Here is an 18,011-nt window from a genome sequence, read left to right on the forward strand (position 1 = left end):
TCCTCTGCAAAGTGCCCTTATGTCCCATCTGCAAAACCTCCCACTAGTTTTTCTGAGTGCTGTAAAAGCCTCCAGTGAGGGATCCACTCACTTGCAATAGTAGGACCTCAGCTGGGTCATGGATGTGTCCCTTCCCACTGCTGCTGAGATAGGGGAAAAACAACCTTTTGTATTCACCATTCTCCTCCCCTGTTTGCAGGTACCACTTCAGAGACAGCAAAGGGAACAGGAGACAGGGTGTGTTCCTGGAGGTAAAGTAAGAAATAACTTGTTGTAAAGGCAGTTTGGGCTTGACCTCAGTCTCCCTTAGGTGAGCCTGTGTGGTTCCTGTTTGGTGGGTTTGTTTTGCATTTGTATCTATGTGAGATGGGAAGGACTACTCATGTTTTACAGTTCCAGGGAGCAAATATGATGCCTTCTCTATTGTAAATTAAAAAAAATAGATTTAAATTGAATTAAGTAGGACATGAAAGATGATCCTACCTCTGTTCAAGGGGTCAGCACTGTAATAATAAGGAAACCTATGACACCAGATGTAAAAATAGCTGTCACTTAATAAGCTCATCTGACTGGCCTTAAACAGAGACCTATAAGCTGCACTTGTTGTCTTGCTAATAAAGTAATTGTGTTGCTTTGCATTGATCTGTGGAATGTTTAATTTTAGTTAAAGGGGCACAGCCTGAGAAATTGGTGCAGAGGGATGCTGGGAAGAGATCAGGTTTAGCCTTCCTGATGGGATTTCAAGCTCCAGTACTGTAATGCCGGTTCCCCGACAGGGCAGCTGGGCAGGTAAAGAATTTCCCTCAGAGCAGGAAGATTGCATGAGTGAGACTGGGGCTTTAGGCATGATTTAAACAACAGCACGTGCAGACATGTCCTATACTAGGCACTGTACTGCAAGGTTTTCATTTCAACTGCTGATGAGCAGTGCTCGCAGCATCCCCCCAGCATCTTTCCACCCAAATCGAGTGGGCCAGGAGCAGTGCAGAGGACACTGCCCTGCGTGGGCTGGTGTCGCTGAGCTGGCACTTCCTGACAGAGATACTGCCAGCAGGGGATTGCTGCCAGGATCTCTGCGTAGGTGTGAGGTGAAACCTCCCTGAGCCCAAGGATCTCTGCTACTGTCCCTCTGGGAACAGAGGGGTGAAGAACAGTGCTGGCTCAGGCCTTTTTATCAGTTTTGGATTGCTTTTCCTTCTCTACAGGCCACTTTCCTTTTAAGCCATTAGCTTTTCCCCTCTCTGTCCTTGATGGGATGATGTAAGGGTCTAGGACAAGGCTTACTAGAGCTACCACTGCCCTCCAGCCCCACAGAACAGGTGCTGTGAGCCAGAGCATCAGCTTTTCCCACCCTAATTGCCAAGTGCTGATAAGCTGGTTTCCCTGGACTTATCCCCCTTCACTCAAGTTTCCTCTCATGCTTTTTTTTCCCCTCCTTTTCTCTGGGTGGGTGATCCAGCCCAGGCTCATCAGGAGTAGTGTCAACTGAGCCAGGATCATCTCATTATTTGAGCCTGTAAGCCAATAACAGAGCTTATTCCCTGTTGTGCACTTGCCTTTGATTCTGCATGTTGTATCTCATCGCTTCATGACAAAGCTTCATTTTTGCAGCTTGCTGCTGCAGGTTATTTGTCAGGCACAAAGCCCCTTCTCTAATTTCATGGCAAGCTTAGGGGTAGGCAAGCCCAAAGCTGAAAGACATGGAGGCCAGGCAGGCTCATGGCTGGGACCCGGTGACGGGAGTCACTGGAGGGGAGGTGGCTGCTGCCGCTTTGCTGCTCTTTAAAAGCCATCAGTGACACAGACACAGTGCCACTGAAACCAGCGGAAAGCTGTGGGACGAGACCGACTCGAGACTCTCTGCCAGGATAAATTCACAAATGCTGGTAGACGGGATTTATACATGTAGTGGTGAAGGTGAGGGAAGTTTTAACCTACTTTGTGAAAACTTACATTTTTAAAGTTACAAAAGAACAGGTAATTCTCTGAGCAGCTGATGAGGTTTTGGTTTTATTGTTCTCAAGTGGAATGAGATGGCCAGGCAGTGCCGATGTCCTGCTGCAGTCTGAGGACCTTAACAGGATCTTTCTTGTATGAAATTGCATACATTAATGCTTTGGATCTCTACTCTGCTTCCCAATGGCCAATTTCAACCGAATTGATTGCAGAGTTTTTGGAGGGGGAGTGCTCGACAAGCAACAGAGTTTCCTTGGGAAGTGAAGGGAAAAGTTGTGTGCCAATAATGCGAGCAACAAATAGCAAGTTGAAACCCGTGTTAAATTCTCTTTCCTAAATCCTCTCTTTGCTGGCAAACAGGCATGAAAGATACAGACCTATTTAGAATGGTCTAATCTTGCTAAATTGATTTTTAAAATCAATCAAATGGCACAATAACCCCAAACTGGTATAATGAAGCTGTTACAATCCTCATTTAAATTACTCTGCTTTAATCAGCAAATTAGGGCTCAGCTATGTGATCAGTTTTTATTAGTTTAGCAAGTTTTGGTGTAAATACATGTTTAAGTGACTTACCATTAATTAAGCTAAACCATTTCAGTCAGTGACTAAATTTACATTTGAACACACACAAGTCCAGGTTTAATTAGATTGGTATTAAACTGGTTTTTGTTAGACTAGTTTAACACAAGCATGTGCAAGGTTTGGCTCTACCTGATGCTTTTTAAACCTGGGGGTTACCTGGCTCTATCTTGGGGGTCCTCAGGCCCACAAGCTCTGCTGAGCCCTGGGGGTGGTGGGAAAAGATCTGAGCAGGCTCCTGCAGCTGGGGGACGGACCTGGATGGGGAGGGTGATGTGCCAGGGCCTTGTCCTGCCACCTGAGCTAAGGCACGGCCACAGGGTTGATTTTTGGCAGGGTGCTGGAGGATCAGCACAGCATGTTAACCTCCTCTGCTGCCCTAGGAGAGTTAGCAGGGCTTGTTGGCTGGAGCCTTTAGGTACACCAGCCTGGCTGTTGTCATTCATATGTGGAGCTCATCAAATACTGAACTTAAAGAGCAAGTGCAAGACTTATGATCCTGACCTGGAGAGTTTTTATGTTTCCATTTTCAACGTAAGAAACATTTCCATTCACAGTTACTGCTGATTCCCCTTCCGTATGATGGTTGTGTGCTTGCATTCCCCTTGCTGAAAGATGTTTCCTTTCCATGATGCTGTAGTTGGCTTTCTTCACAATACCAGCCACTTCAGCTTTCTGGAGGACACGTGACGGCAGTCACCCATGCTCGCAGCTTGTCAGACAGAATTCAGTGTGCCAGCAGATGCTAATGGAGATAGGCTGGGGTTTTTTGTTTCTGTTTCATTGCTTAGCTGTAAACATATAGGCATGGCTTCCTGAATGCCAGTGTAATGGGTATCAGTGCCCTGCTCACACAAGTTTCCATGAAAAAAAAGTCCTTGAGGGTTTTCAAACAATATAGGACAAGCTGGAGATGAGCCAGCTGATGCTGGTATTGTTCACCAGTGTAGAGCCAGGGTATTTCTGTCTGTGATATGGACAGGCTTGGGCAAGAGATTGTTGTGTGAGTCAGGAAGCCATCCTTCTACAGCAAGGAAATCCTGTATTGGGCTATATGTGGTTTATAGCAGCCAGGACTGCTTGCAGGCTCTCTGATTAAAAAGTGCTACACCCTGCTGATAGCTAGTGTGCAAATAGACTGGTAGAGGTGGCAGGAACATCCCACTTATTACATAGAAAACATTTTAAGAGAGAATGTGCAGTAACACCCCTACCCCCAAACTCCTCCTTGTCCACACATGTGCTCTGGAGGTCTGGCTCTCCTCAGTCCTGGGTTGCTGAGTCTCCTCAGCTGTTTGTGGTAGCAAGACACCCTCTCCAGTTTTCCCATCCCTGAATGGGGACTTGGTCACCCTGCTGCTGTGACTGGCAGAGATTCATTAGCCCACAATACAAAATGGATTAATTTCTGCCCAATCATGTTGGTTTGTGTTGTAATGAACAGTATCCTGTAAAACCTGGAAGTCAGAGGAATGGCAGGTGAAGGGTGTTTATTTTGTTCACAGCATCTCCCTCACAGGACCACCCAGTGGGTTGGGGGAGGAGATGTGCTAGCAGCTTTGTTTCAGAGGAAATACTTAGAAGAGTAATGATTGGGGCATGAAGTCAAGTGACCAATCTTTCAGACTTGTATTTTTTTGCAATCAATTATTGTACTTTTCTGCTATAGTCTGTTTAATAGTACATTACATTAAGTGGGAAGTATGACCCACTCACTGGGGAAGAGCAGCTGTACGTCACTGGTGCAGGAAGGGATCCCCATATATTTCCTCCTGCACTTGCAATAGACCGCATGCAGCTTTGGTTCACTGGGGCAGATGCTGACCTGGGATAGCTGGTAGGAAGCCCGAGGCTTGTGTCTCAGGCACATTGTGAAAACACCCCACAAATGTCATCACCTGTCTGTGCCTTCTGTCTTTCTGCCACTTTCTTCTACCTATTCAGATGGTGAGCTCGCTGGTGCAGATGGCTCTTCCTACGTCTCAGACAGTGTCTGGCATGCTGTAGCATGGATCAGTTACACAGATATATGAAATACTGCTAACTGTGGAGAAACTTTAATGAATACTATATACCAAAAACTTCCTTTTGCCTCTGCAAATCTCCTCCAGAGAGGTCATGCAGATCGTATATACTGGGATATCTATTTTTAGGTCAAACTTGTATGTGAATAAGTATAACATTATTCCTTATTTAGTCAACAGGATATCCTGGATATGGGACATTCTGAAGCAAGTGTTTAGATAACATCTATTTAAACAATGGGTAATTTAAACAATGGTAGTAAAAATTGATGTTGTGAATTCTCTCTGGTCCTGGTTTTGAGGTCAGGGTTATTAGTGTACACCTATTATTTTTCTGGAGCATGCAATTGCTATTAAAAACCTCTTAATTTTTTTTTTTTTTTTTTACTTTTACACAGGAACAAAAACACTGCCTAAGCAAAATATGAGGAGCATCAGTATTATAACTATCAGCGGAGTTTATACATATTTTATTTCAAACAAATGACAGAAAGAAGAAAACAAATCTGACAGCCACCACAGAAGTAAATGTATTGCATGTGGTCCAGCTCCTGGGAAGTGGTGGAAGATCATGCAGGAGAGGTGAGTTGCATCACTGAGACTTGTTCTCAAGTTCAACATATTCTTGCTACTAGAAGCAACAAGAGGAGCAAAGTACTCCAGACAAGATAACACAGTTTGTTTCTTCTGCGAGGGGTTGTAAAATGCAGGCTAGGGATAAGCTGTGATAATGTGGATAAATTGTATCCACTGCAAAGTAAATACAGGTCCTGCCACATAATTTCAGTAGGACTGAAACCACGGACAATGAGGAAAGTTGCTTGCTGCTATTTGGTAACTGAAAGCAGTTTTGTGTTTATGACTGCGTCAATTCTGGTACAGCAGCCATCAAATGCCCTTAGCTTGTGCAAGCAGGTAGATGGAGTGGCTTTTAAATTGGCTCTTTTCAAGTAAGGTCCAGATAGTAGAGCTGAGCCCTCTGTGAAGTCTCCCACCTCTGACGTATTTAGGATTTTGCTCAGAGACCCAGCCTGCGTGCAGGGAGTCGTGAAGCAGCCAAGGTCCTGGAAAATTGGCTGTTGGCCATCTTTTATCAGCCCCAGGCACTACAGCTCTCGTCTTGCCACTGGCTGAGGAGGTGAGAAAAGACTAGCTGATAATTTAAACAGTGGTAGTAAAAATCAGTGTTGTGGATTCACTCTGGTTATGATTTTGAGGTCACGCTTATTAGTGTACAACCTGTTATTCTGCAGCTTGAGTGAGCCTGCACCAGAACCATCTGGCGTGGGTACAAGCATGTGCTGAGCTGGTGTTTGCACTGGCGGATCTGGTGTGGCTGGTCGCACGCTTTCTGCCAGCTGGCCCCTGGGCTTGTCCCACTGGCTGGGGTGACATCTGCATTTTCTCCGGTCTGTGGGGCCCACGGCTGGCTGGGAGACTGCAGCCAAGCCCCTGTACACAGGTCCCACAGTGATGATTGCTGTGCTGCTAAGCTCTAGGTCACCTCGTGGGCAGCAGCTGCCTGACAGGCACAAAGGGCCGTGCCAGCTCCTGCAGATGTAGCTGTCTGTCTCCTGAGCGTGGACGTGCAGCTAATCAAATCAACCTTGCATGAAAAGAGCGCAGGCTGTCTTGAAAAGTCGGTATGTCTGTAACAAGACCTGAAGGCATGTGAAACATGCTGGGCTTGAGGGTGTAAAAAAGCACAGGCTAGTAAAAATCAAACGTATGGGCCAATGGGTTCATAGAGTTCAACAGTATTTTTCAATAAAACACCTTGAAGTATTGATTTCATATCATTACAACTGTGTTTTTAAACATTTTTGGGTTTTGGGGTGTGCAGAACAAAGTGTTTGAAGTGATGGGTCACAGGCAATAAGCAGAACAATCGAATGTTTTTGTCCTCTTATCTGGCTTTGTGGAGAAATACAGGAAAACATGAAACAAGGAGCAGAGAAGAAAGATGCTTTTTGCTTCTTGGTTGTTTTCAAAGATATGGCTGTTGTGGAATAACATTTATGAGTTGCAAGGTTGTCGCTTTAGCTGTCCCACAGCTGTCAGAAAACATGCTCTTAGTTGTGCGGCATGGAATATTGTGCTGGTTGAGATCTGGTAAAGGTAAGAAACCATAGACAATTTTATATCTATATCTGCTTTATTTTTAATTTAAAAAAACCCAACAAACCCAACCAACACTTCTGATGAATAACTCCAAGAGTCAGTGTTGGCGTGGTTAGGACATTTCTCTGTAGCTCTCAAGTGTACTCTTGACTCACCCTGGTTTGGTTGCCCGTGAATTAATTCAGGCTGTTTGACCTTGGCTACCTAGTTTGACTTTGAGTGCAGCATCTTGGCTACAAAACATAAGCTTCTTTCTGTGAAGTATGATTTTTATGTACTTGAAGTCATGTTTTGTTTCATGTAAAAACAAATTACATGACCAATCATTTGTACGGCCTTTCTCTTGCACTTGGTTCTCTGACCCATTCCTTGTTACAGCATTTTCAGCTTGCTGGGTTCAGTCTCTTGTATTCAAACACTGCTCCTTCACTTTCATGGGGCCACCCACGACACTGTACACATGCAGCAAGTTGCAGTCATGCAGTAATAACTCAGTCACCTGAAATTAAACCCCAAGAGAAGTCTTGCATAGATGCTCCTTAAACTTCAGCAAACAGCTTCAAAACTCAATAAACATTTAATAAACAAACAGAAGTTGAGGATTATGATCCTGTCCCCATCAACATCTGAGACAGAGCCAACATACTTTCAGCAAAATACCTGTTTAAAAATGATCTTAAGTATCTGTGCAGAATGCAGGGGGAATGAATTCCAGAAAGAAAACAAGAGCAATACACAATCCAGCCCTATGGTCAAGAAACACAGTGATGGACAAATGCTATATAAAGAAGTCTTGTCCTGAACAGGAAAAATAACAAACCACCTTGATGACTGGATCTGTGTGGCACTATGTGGCACAATTTTCCTTTTCTCTCAATTTGAAATGCTGCCACATTTTCAGGTAATTGGAATATCCAGAGACTTGCAGCAGCAGGAGCTTGATATGCTCATTTTTTATGTTTAATCAACATCACCACTGTAGAGGACTCTTCAAGCTAAAGCTAGTTTGTAAACAAAGACACGTCCAGAAATACAACTTGGATATAGCCAGGATAGTATGACCCATCATGGACACATCATATGAGATATGAGGAAATGCAGGTCCTAAAGATCTCTTCAGATCTGCAACGCCCTGAAGAAGCAGTTTGGGTGAAGAAGTCTTAGTGACAGACAAGTCCTGGTGATTTCTATGGGGTTTAATGTGGCTGCTCAACTCTCCAGCAGTGCCTGGAGGCTTTGCATGTGCAGTGTCATTTTTGTGGCTCTTTTCTCACCTGAATGTTTGGCTCTGCTGTTCGTGGGCTTGGGATGATGCCTGAGGTAGCCCTGTGTGTGTATTTCTGATGGATCCTCAGTTCTTCCATTTGGTTCATGCCGAGGGTGATGCTGTGGGCAGAACTGTTGTGACAGTTGCAGTTAACAATGGCGGGCCTGATATGATATTGGCTTTTGTAGAACAGATGAGGCCAAAAGTCCCTGTGCAAAAAATGAGTAACTTCTTGTGGCAGGTGCATTTGCCCAGTGAAAGCAGAGCTTCTTGGCTGCTGAAGTGTGGCAGCTTCTGGCTGTCTTTGTTTTCAAGGTCTTGCAGTAGTTGAGACCTTTGACCAATGAGAGCCGCTATTGACTACAGGTCAGATTCGGCCTGGGTATAAATGGAGTCCCCTGGGGGAGCCATTTTGAGCTCCTCCCCTCAGGCAGCCATTTTGAGCTCAGCCCCCTGGAGCAGCGGCTGCAGTCGAGGACTCTCCCCTTGGGTTCAGGACGCTGCCCAAGGAAACTCCTCAAGGTGCCTTGGGTCGGGACGCTGCCCTGAACAGGTCCTCGAGGTTGAGAGCCCTCACTTCTCAGGTGAGTGATAGAGCATTTTGGGTTGTCGTTAAACCCTAGGTAGTGAATTTTTGTTTGTGTTTGGGGTTGCCATTAAACCCCTAGGGTGTGAGGCTTTGTTTTACGTTTAGGGTTCCCATTAAACCCCAGGAAGTGAAGCTTGCGTTTGGGGTTGCTATAAACCCTGGGGGAGTGGGGCTTTGTAAAGTGTTTTGGGTTGTTGTTAAACCCCAGAAAGTTATTCTGTTCTCCTCTTGCGGACATTTGAATCTGTAACTTACGGAGAGCTGGTTGGTTGTTTTATTAAAAAATAAATGTATTTTTTTTTTTAAATTGGTGGTGGGTTGCTCATTTGGAAGCCTCTGTAACACTTCTCCCTTCTAGTTTGTCAGTGTCTGAACAATTTGGGCACAAGGGAGAAAAACCCCAGACTTTTGGATGGTTTGATTACAGGCAGTGTTCGTACAGCAGTGGACCATCCACATGGCGCTGACTTTGCTGGGCCTTTGGCACCGAGACCCTTCGGCAGAGCTGTGAAGGGGAGAGACTCCCCGCAGCGGGACAGACCCGTAACACTTATTTGAGGAAAACTGTGCAACGTGGAGCTTGTGATATGGCAGCACGGCACTCCCCACCGACACAGGCGTCCCCCTGGTGTGAAGGTACAGAAACACGCGGTTTTACAGCGAAAAACCCCTGCAGTGTCCTGTTGCGGTGAGGGGGGGCACGGGGCGGTGTGGTTGGTGCTCACGCTCCGCTTTTGGGGCCAGCCCAGGCCGCCGCCGTGCGAGGGGTGGAGGGGCTCTGCCCCCGGGGAAGGAGCCGGCCGGGCCCTGGGGGGCGCGGGGCTGACGGGCGCGGCTGGGCCCTGAGGCGCCTCGAGCCTCGGCTCCCTCAGCGCGGCGGGAAGGAGCGGGCGGCGCCGCTCCCCGCCCCGCGGGCGGCCCCGGCCCGGCCGGCCGGCCCCCGGCGGACAACGCCCCCGGCCCTCACGCCGCTGCCGGGCCCGCCGCCCGTGGCATTTCCTCTGAGCTCACTCGGCGGCTGACGCGCCGCCGCTTCCCTCGGAAGAGGAAGCCTCGCAGCGGAGCGGCGGCGGCAGGCAGGGGGGTGCGCGGCGACCGCCGTGTCGGCAGCGGCGGGGCGAGGCGGGGGCGGCGGCGGGGGGAGGCAGCGGCGCGGCCCGCGCTGGGGGCGGCCGGGGCGGAGGAGGGGGGCGGCGGGGGCGGGCGCTCCCCGCCCGCGGGGCCGGGCGGCGGCCACCCCCGTGGCCCGACCCCCCGCCGCGCCGTGCCCGTCTACGCTCTCAACCTGCGGGTCTTCTGGCCGCTGGCGACCGCGCTCTGCACCGCGCTGCTCTGCCTCTACCAGGCCCTGCGGGGGGGCGCGGCCGGGGAGGGCGCGGCCGAGGCGGGCTCCGTCCCGCTGCTCAAGGGCTCGGCGCTGCTGCTGCTGGGCTGCCTGCTGGCCCGCTGCTGCGGCGCGGCGGGCGGCGGCCCGAGGCCTGGCGGGATCCGGGCGGCGGCGGCGGCGGGGTCGCGGCGTGGCGCTCTGGAGAGCTTCTACGCGCGGCAGCTGCGGCTCTCGCCCCACGTGCTGGGCCACAGCAAGGCGCACGTCGGGCGCGTCGTGGCCGAGCTGGTGCGCGCCGCCAAGGCGCAGGGGCTGCAGCCCGGCCCGCTGGCCCTCAGCCTGCGCGGGGACTTCGTGCGCATCGGCAGCGCCTACGAGCAGCACAAGGTGCGCAGCCCCGACTGCTTCGACATCCTGGTGCCCCTGCGGCTGCCGCCCCACCTGGAGCCCCAGCCCCGCTGCGCCGAGGGGCTGGGGCCACGCGGCGCCTTCGTCTGCGGCCTGCGGGCCAGGGCCGGCTGGCCGCGCCGCTACCGGCCCTTCGCTGAGGGCTTCTGCGTGGAGCTGCAGGGCCGCAGCCACCTCTCCTCGGGGCTGGTGCTGCGCTGGTTCCAGGGCCACCTGCAGCGGTGCCTGGGCGCCGTGCGGTACCGGCTGCAGGAACGCTGCCGTGTCAGCCTCTCGGCCTGCCCGGGCCGCCCGCCCACGCTGCACATCCTGCCCTGCTCCGACTACGTCTGCTGCCACATCTCCATGGCTGTGCGCCTCATCCCCGCCATCCCTCTCGGCGACGCGCTCTACCTCACGGCCCTGCTGCCCGAGGGCCCGCGGGCCCCCCCGGCCCCCGAGGCCCTCTGGGGCCTCAACGCCTCGCGACAGGAGCAGCGGCTGCTGAGCTGGCTGAAGGAGCAGGCCCCGGCCTCCTCCTGCCACCTCAAGTGCCTGCAGATCCTCAAGGGCTTGCGGGACCTCCGCGGGCAGGGCCTGGAGGAGCCCTTCTGCTCCCAGTGGGGCCGGGTGCTCTCCTCCTACGTGCTGAAGACGGCCCTCTTCTCTCTGCTGCTGCAGGGGCCCTTGGAGGCCTGGGACGAGCGGTTCCTGGTGGAGCGGCTGGAGGACCTGGTGCTGTACCTCAGGGACTGCCTGCGCAAGCAGGTGCTGATGCATTTCTTCCTGGGCAATGCCAGCCTCCCCGAGGCTGTGGCACTGCCCCGCTTCCTCAAGGAAGCCACCCCCGTGAACTTGCTGGCTGCCTTTGACGGGCCCACGCTGGACCTGGCCGCCTTCCAGCTGATCAACACCTGGATCCAGGCCCCGCACGTCATCAGGATGTACAGCAGTCCCCGGTACTTGCGACCGGTGCCCACGCTGTGCCGGCACGTCACCGAGGCCAGGCAGGAGCCACCAGGAGAGTGAGCTGGGGGCCGGGTGAGCTGGGGCTGCCCACGGACCCTGCCGGGGCCACGCACCCTCCCAGCCTGCTGGTCCATCGAGAGCCCACGGCTGCCTGGGGAGGGTGGGACCCGTTTAAATGCGGTTCGCTGGTTTTGGCCCTGACCTGAGAAAACTAGGGAACCAGAGGCCAGAACTTAATGAAATCGTGGTTTTTGTTTCTTAATCTCACGTTCATGAGATTTCTTCATTGAAATGCCTTAGCCAAGAAGCATTGTGTTCAGTCGACTGTTTGCAGACCGAACTTTTAACAGGCTCAGACTGACATTCTGGAAATCCATGTTAACTTGTTGTCTTAGTGGCAAAACTGACCTTTCTCTGAGATTTGCTTTTTATGATACAAAATCCATTTGGGATTTAAAAATCCTGTAAGTGCAAACACCACCACCCCCTCAAATGTACCAAGATGCTCTTAAAATGTGATGAGCACTAGCGTATGGGTGTGGATCACAGTCTGAAATGCTCAATGACATGCTTTAAATTTCCTGTGTAATCAAATACATTGTGCTTAATAGAAGTATAACATGTAACATTGACGGAAGAAGCGAAACCTCTCCCGTAACAGTATGAAGAATCTAGTTGCATGTTTCTGTGTTCAAGTGAAGGTTATAGTGAAGGATTGAAATACAGATAAAAGGAAACAAATAGCACTTTATTTTCACAAAGGCCTTCTTTTTAGGATAACTGGCTGCACTAAATATTGCTGCGGAGGAGGCATTAGTATTTTGTTAAAGGAATGATGTTTGAATCATCCCAAAGAAAACCTTCTCTTAAGGAAATACTCTGAGGTTCGTTTGTGGGTTCTTGTTGAGTTTTCCTAATTTTTTCTGTCTTCAAGTATTATTTTCTTAGAATTTGCTTTACCTCAAGGACCAACAACAAAATTTAAAAATTCTGTATTATTTTTTGGAACAAACCCTAAACCAGTCCAAATCTCAGTGCTGTAAGCTGACTGCTGTGCCTTCCTGCTCTCCAGTGGGAGTTTGGTGGGATTTCTGGATGACTGCCTAACCAGTTTTCTGATTGTGGCAGTGTTTTGACCAAATAACCTGATGGGATTTTCTTGAGCTGTGCTATAGCAAATCGTTATCTTATTGTGGGGAGGAGGAAGTGAAATATTTAAGGGTACTTCAAAACTATTTAGCACTGATTCATGGTACAGTGGAGTCTTATGCTGTGGATTCTGGTGTCCTCTAAATAAAAACATCAGCCAGATAATTTCCACTTCTTGCCTGGTTATGTCCCAGTCACTGAAATAACCTGGTGAGTTGTAACGCAGCCAGCGCTGCAGGTGTCCTTAGCTCCTGGTGCAGGTACCTGGTGTACGGGAACCTGACGTGTCCCAGGCTGTCAGCAAATTCAGAATTTCAAATCCTTGCTTTATTGGGTCACTTGCTCAAGTATATGATGCATTAAGACCCAAAATATGTTGCTGAATTGCTGGTGCTCAGGAAGGTGAGCTTGTGCCTTATTACCCCACTATACCGTGCTCTAGATGATCAGTCTGAAATGAATTATAACTGACCAAGCGTAACTTCTGGGAAGCTTCAGGATAACTTGAAGTTACTAATATTCTCCTCCTCTCCATAATGTACATAGAGATACCGGTGTGCTTTATTCACAGTTTTATGCATCAGAGCACAAAACAAACATTTTCAAAATCTATGAAGCTTTATAAAAATCTATTTTTCTAAATGGAAACACTCCCTAGGCAGATGTTTGCTCCTGTCTATTTTTTTAACTGCTCTTGCAGTCTTATTTTCAGGTAATTACAGCCTAGGTCACACCCGCAAGTTGGGTTATTTTTGTATATGAAGTACTGTGCTTCTTTCTACAAATACAGATAGTGTATTTATAGGTAGTACTGATCAAACGTTCTTTGCACATGGTATTTAAGGCTAAGTGAGCTACCTTGGTGTTTTGATTTTCTTTTTGGTAGTAGACCATGATGCGTACTATTTTTGCAACTTGTGTTACTTGGTATTTGAAATAAGATGCAGTTCTGCAATCAGTGCTGTTGAATCTTTTGCCCAAAGGACTAGATGACTGGCCCAGGGTATTGTGGCTGCCTGAGCTCATGACATAAAAACCCTTTAGCTGTTAATTCTGGCATCATAACCACTTCAGTCAGCTGTCAGTTTGTTTGCATCACTGTCTCTGGAAAGTGATCTTTTCTCTGAAAAGGGATGCATATCTGGTGTGTATTTAGTATTGCTGCAGTACATGGAACTCTGTAATAGACTTGGTAAGGACTTTCTTGCTAAAGTGTAGTAATACCAGGAAAAGACAGTTGTATCAGGAAAGGCATGAGAGGGAGAGATGGTGGACAATATAAATAGTTTAGAAAATGTAAGTTGGGCTGTGGAGTGAGTGAGAATGATGGTAAACTCTCAGTGAAGACACACTGCAAACAAACCAGAGGACGTGGGGATAAAATTGGAGGAGAACTATTGAAAGCAAGGTGGATTTGGAGTGTAGGGAAAAGAGATTTAAGTGGATTTTGCTTTGACAATGTTTCCAAAGTGGTTGAATCCATCAGGTCTGAACAGTGAGGCAAACCCTCAGTTTATTAGCCATGTAGGCAGATCTTCAGTGTGAGTTTTTGTTCAGCAAGGCATTTTTGAGTTTGTGATGGCTGGTGATGGGAGAAAATGTATGCATTTGCTTTAACCTGAGGCTTGGGCAAGCTTTCTTGAGGAGGGGGGCTTTCTGCCAGTAAGGCAATGTGTATGCAGTTGGAGGTCTGAGAAAATCTCTTAGACTAATTCGTGGCTCTGTTGTATGACTGAGATATTAACTGTATTTTCTTTATCTACTTACTATAAAGCAGGCATTCATGAATACGGTTGGCAAAAGGAGCTGATAAAAGTTGGGTTCTGTTATGGTATTCATCTTATTCCACAACAAATGTGACAGCACTGGTACCTGCAGCGTGCTGGAGCTATTACAGGGCCTTATCTGCATGAGTAATCCCGTGGGCCTTTTGCCTTCTCCCTCTTCTCCCAACCCATGGATACTGTACATGAAACAAGGTTATGAATATGTATTTGTTAAGGTCATAACTGTCATAATGTATCATAGATTCCGCATGGTTGCCTCTCTCTGTGTGTAAACTGAAACACAAACACAGAAGAAATTGTTATTTAGCACTAATGTGGGTTCTTGGTTCTCTTTATCTGCAAAGACTCTGTGCAAATGAAATTGTTTTTATTGAACATTGATTAGGAAGAGGAGTCACCTGCAAGAGAATAAGTTTATTCACAGTACCAAAATGCATATATTTGGCTTTATTTTGTATTGAAAAATGCTGTGTATTTCTCAAAGACATCATTATTTCTTACCTGACTAAATATCTCGAAAACATTCCTCTTTTGATTTTGAATCTCTGCAGAGTAATGTAAATTTTAAGTGTCTGTTTGCAATGGACATTCTTGGTACAACTATTTTTTGCTGGTTAATAATTAGACCAAAGATTAAACTAAAGTGTTCAGCTGCTATTGTTCTTTTTTTTTTAAAAGAAGTGTTTAAAGTGTTTATAGGCTCAAAGTGTCAGCCCATTTTAATGAAACGTCTATAAAATCATTTCCTATTTAATATCAAAATACATTTGCACTTTTATTGTTTCCATAAAAAGTTGTTGGTTTTGTCTTAATATTTCACTGTATTAATAAACAGCTGTTTCAAAGCGTCTATGCCTCAAGATTTAAATTTGTTGTTAACTTTTTTCAGTAAAAGCTACCTGCAGCCACAAAACTGCGATCGGCAGGTTTATGTGCTCTTTAGGAGGAGACTACCAAAGCGGCAAAGCCATGGGAGAGCAGGAAGTCCACACCTTGGGAGTTGTGCAGAGGGGTATGGGAGGAGAGCCAGGAGAGAGACTAGAGCACGGCTGGCACTGTCTGTAGTGTGGTGACTTCTGAAATGGAGCACGTTGGGGTTTGTGGCTGTCTTGCTCAGAGGTTAAGAAGGATTCAGTTCTTGTTTCCCTGACTCCAGCTTCAGGTCGCTGCATAAAATCTGCTTTTTATGATGCTTAATGAAGAGCTGGGACTTCATTTCACAGTATTTGTGTGAGATTTTCAGCATGGCATGTATGGACACGTCACTGTTCCAAATGGCGTAGGTCATGCTTTATTAAATATGGAAAAACTCCTGCTGAAGCGAGCAGGAGTTAGGGTTAGGGGCATAAGGTTAGGGATAGGGTTTAAGGGTTAGGAGTTAGGGTTAGGAGTTAGGGTTAGCGTTTAGGGTTAGGGTTTAGGGTTACGGTTACGGTTTGGGGCATAGGGTTAGGTTTAGTGTTTGGGTTAGGGTTTAAGGGTTAGGGGTTAGGGTTAGGGAGGGTTAGGATTAGGAGTTAGGGTTAGTGTTAGGAGTTATGGTTAGTGTTAAGGGTTAGAGTTTAGGGTTAGGGTTACGGTTAGGGGCATAGGGTTAGGTTGAGCGTTATGGTTAGGTTTTAAGGGTTAGGTCTAGGGTTAGGGATTAGGGTTAAGGGGGGGTTTAAGGTTAGGGTTAGGAGCTATGGTTAGCGTTTGGGGTTAGGGTTTAGGGTTAGGGTTACGGTTAGGGGCATAGGGTTAGGTTTAGGGTTATGGTTAGGTTTTAAGGGTTAGGTCTAGGGTTAGGGTTAGGGATTAGGGTTAAGGGGGGGTTAAGTTTAGGGTTAGGAGTTAGGGTTAGGGTTAGGAGTTATGGTTAGCATTTAGGGTTAGGGTTTAGGGTTAGGGTTACGGCTAGGGGCATAGGGTTAGGTTTAGGGTTATGGTTAGGTTTTCAGGGTTAGGTCTAGGGTTAGGGGTTAGGTTTAGGGGGGGTTAAGGTTAGGGTTAGGATTAGGAGTTAGGGTTAGTATTAGGAGTTATGATTAGCGTTAAGGGTTAGGGTTAGGGTTACGGCTAGGGGCATAGGGTTAGGTTTAGTGTTATGGTTTGATTTTAAGGGTTAGATTTAGAGTTAGATTACAGGTTAGGGTTAAGGGGGTGTTAGGGTTAGGGGTTAGGGTTAGGAGTTATGGTTAGCGTTTAGGGTTAGGGTTACGATTAGGGGCATAGGGTTAGGTTTAGGGTTATGGTTAGGTTTTAAGGGTTAGGTCTAGGGTTAGGGTTAGGAGTTATGGTTAGTTTTTAGGGTAGGGTTTAGGGTTAGGGTTACGGTTAGGGGCATAGGGTTAGGTTTAGGGTTGAGGTTAGGTTTTCAGGGTTAGGTCTGGGGTTAGGGTTAGGGGGGGTTTGGGTTAGGGTTAGGATTAGGAGTTAGGGTTAGTATTAGGAGTTATGGTTAGCGTGAAGGGTTAGGGTTAGGGTTACGGTTAGGGGCATAGGGTTAGGTTTAGGGTTATGGTTTGATTTTAAGGGTTAGATTTAGAGTTAGGTTATGGGTTAGGGTTAAGGGGGGGTTAGGGTTAGGAGTTAGGGTTAAGAGTTATGGTTAGCGTTTAGGGTTAGGGTTTAGGGTTATGGTTAGGTTTTAAGGGTTAGGTCTAGGGTTAGGGTTAGGGATTAGGGTTAAGGGGGGGTTAAGTTTAGGGTTAGGTTTAGGACTTAGGGTTAGGGTTAGGAGTTATGGTTAGCGTTTAGGGTTAGACTTTAGGGTTAGGGTTACGGCTAGGGGCATAGGGTTAGGTTTAGGGTTATGGTTAGGTTTTAAGGGTTAGGTCTAGGGTTAGGGTTAGGGGTTAGGTTTAGGGGGGGTTAGGGTTACGGGTTAGGGTTAGGAGTTATGGTTAGCGTTTAGGGTTAGTGTTATGGTTAGGGGCATAGGGTTAGGTTTAGGGTTGAGGTTAGGTTTTCAGGGTTAGGTCTAGGGTTAGAGTTAGGGGTTAGGTTTAGGGGGGGTTAGGGTTAGGGTTAAGATTAGGAGTTAGGCTTAGTGTTAGGAGTTATGGTTAACGTTAAGGGTTAGAGTTTAGTGTGATGGTTACGGTTAGGGGCATGGGGTTAGGTTTAGGGTTATGGTTAGGTTTTCAGGGTTAGGTCTAGTGTTAGGGTTAGGGATTAGGGTTAACGGGGGGTTAAGGTTAGGGTTAGGAGTTATGGTTAGGGGCATAGGGTTAGGGTTTAGGGTTACGGTTACGGCTAGGGGCATAGGGTTAGGTTTAGGGTTATGGTTAAGTTTTAAGGGTTAGGTCTAGGGTTAGGGATTAGGGTTAAGGGGGGTTAAGGTTAGGGTTAGGAGTTATGGTTAGCGTTTAGGGTTAGGGTTTAGGGTTATGGCTAGGGGCATATGGTTAGATTTAGGGTTATGGTTAGGGTTTAAGGGTTAGGTCTAGGGTTAGGATTAGGGATTAGGGTTAACGGGTGGTTAAGGTTAGGGATAGGGTTAGGACTTAGGGCTAGGGTTAGGAGTTATGGTTAGCGTTAAGGGTTAGAGTTTAGCGTGATGGTTATGGTTAGGGGCATGGGTTTAGGTTTAGGGTTATGGTTAGGTTTTAATGGTTAGGTCTAGGGTTAGGGTTAGGGATTAGGGTTAACGGGGGGTTAAGGTTAGGGATAGGGTTAGGACTTAGGGTTAGTGTTAGGAGTTATGGTTAGCGTTTAGGTTTAGGGTTTAGGGTTGGGGTTACGGTTAAGGGCATAGGGTTAGGTTTAGCGTTATGGTTAGGTTTAAAGGGTTAGGTCTAGGGTTAGGGTTAGGGATTAGGGTTAACGGGGGGTTAAGGTTAGGGATAGGGTTAGGAGTTATGGTTAGCGT

General features: G+C 47.6%; 1 protein-coding gene across 1 annotated transcript; it reads left to right on the top strand.

Moving 5' to 3' along the window:
- Window positions 1–8,996: 8,996 nt before the first annotated feature.
- Window positions 8,997–15,006, top strand: ITPRIPL2 (ITPRIP like 2). The gene is made up of 3 exons (XM_074840383.1): window positions 8,997–9,046; window positions 9,157–9,227; window positions 9,412–15,006. The coding sequence occupies exons 1-3, from the start codon at window positions 8,997–8,999 to the stop codon at window positions 11,280–11,282; spliced, it is 1,992 nt and encodes a 663-aa protein (XP_074696484.1). The 3' UTR covers window positions 11,283–15,006.
- Window positions 15,007–18,011: the final 3,005 nt, after the last annotated feature.

Source organism: Strix aluco, chromosome 15, assembly GCF_031877795.1.
Source record: "Strix aluco isolate bStrAlu1 chromosome 15, bStrAlu1.hap1, whole genome shotgun sequence".
NCBI lineage: Eukaryota > Metazoa > Chordata > Aves > Strigiformes > Strigidae > Strix > Strix aluco.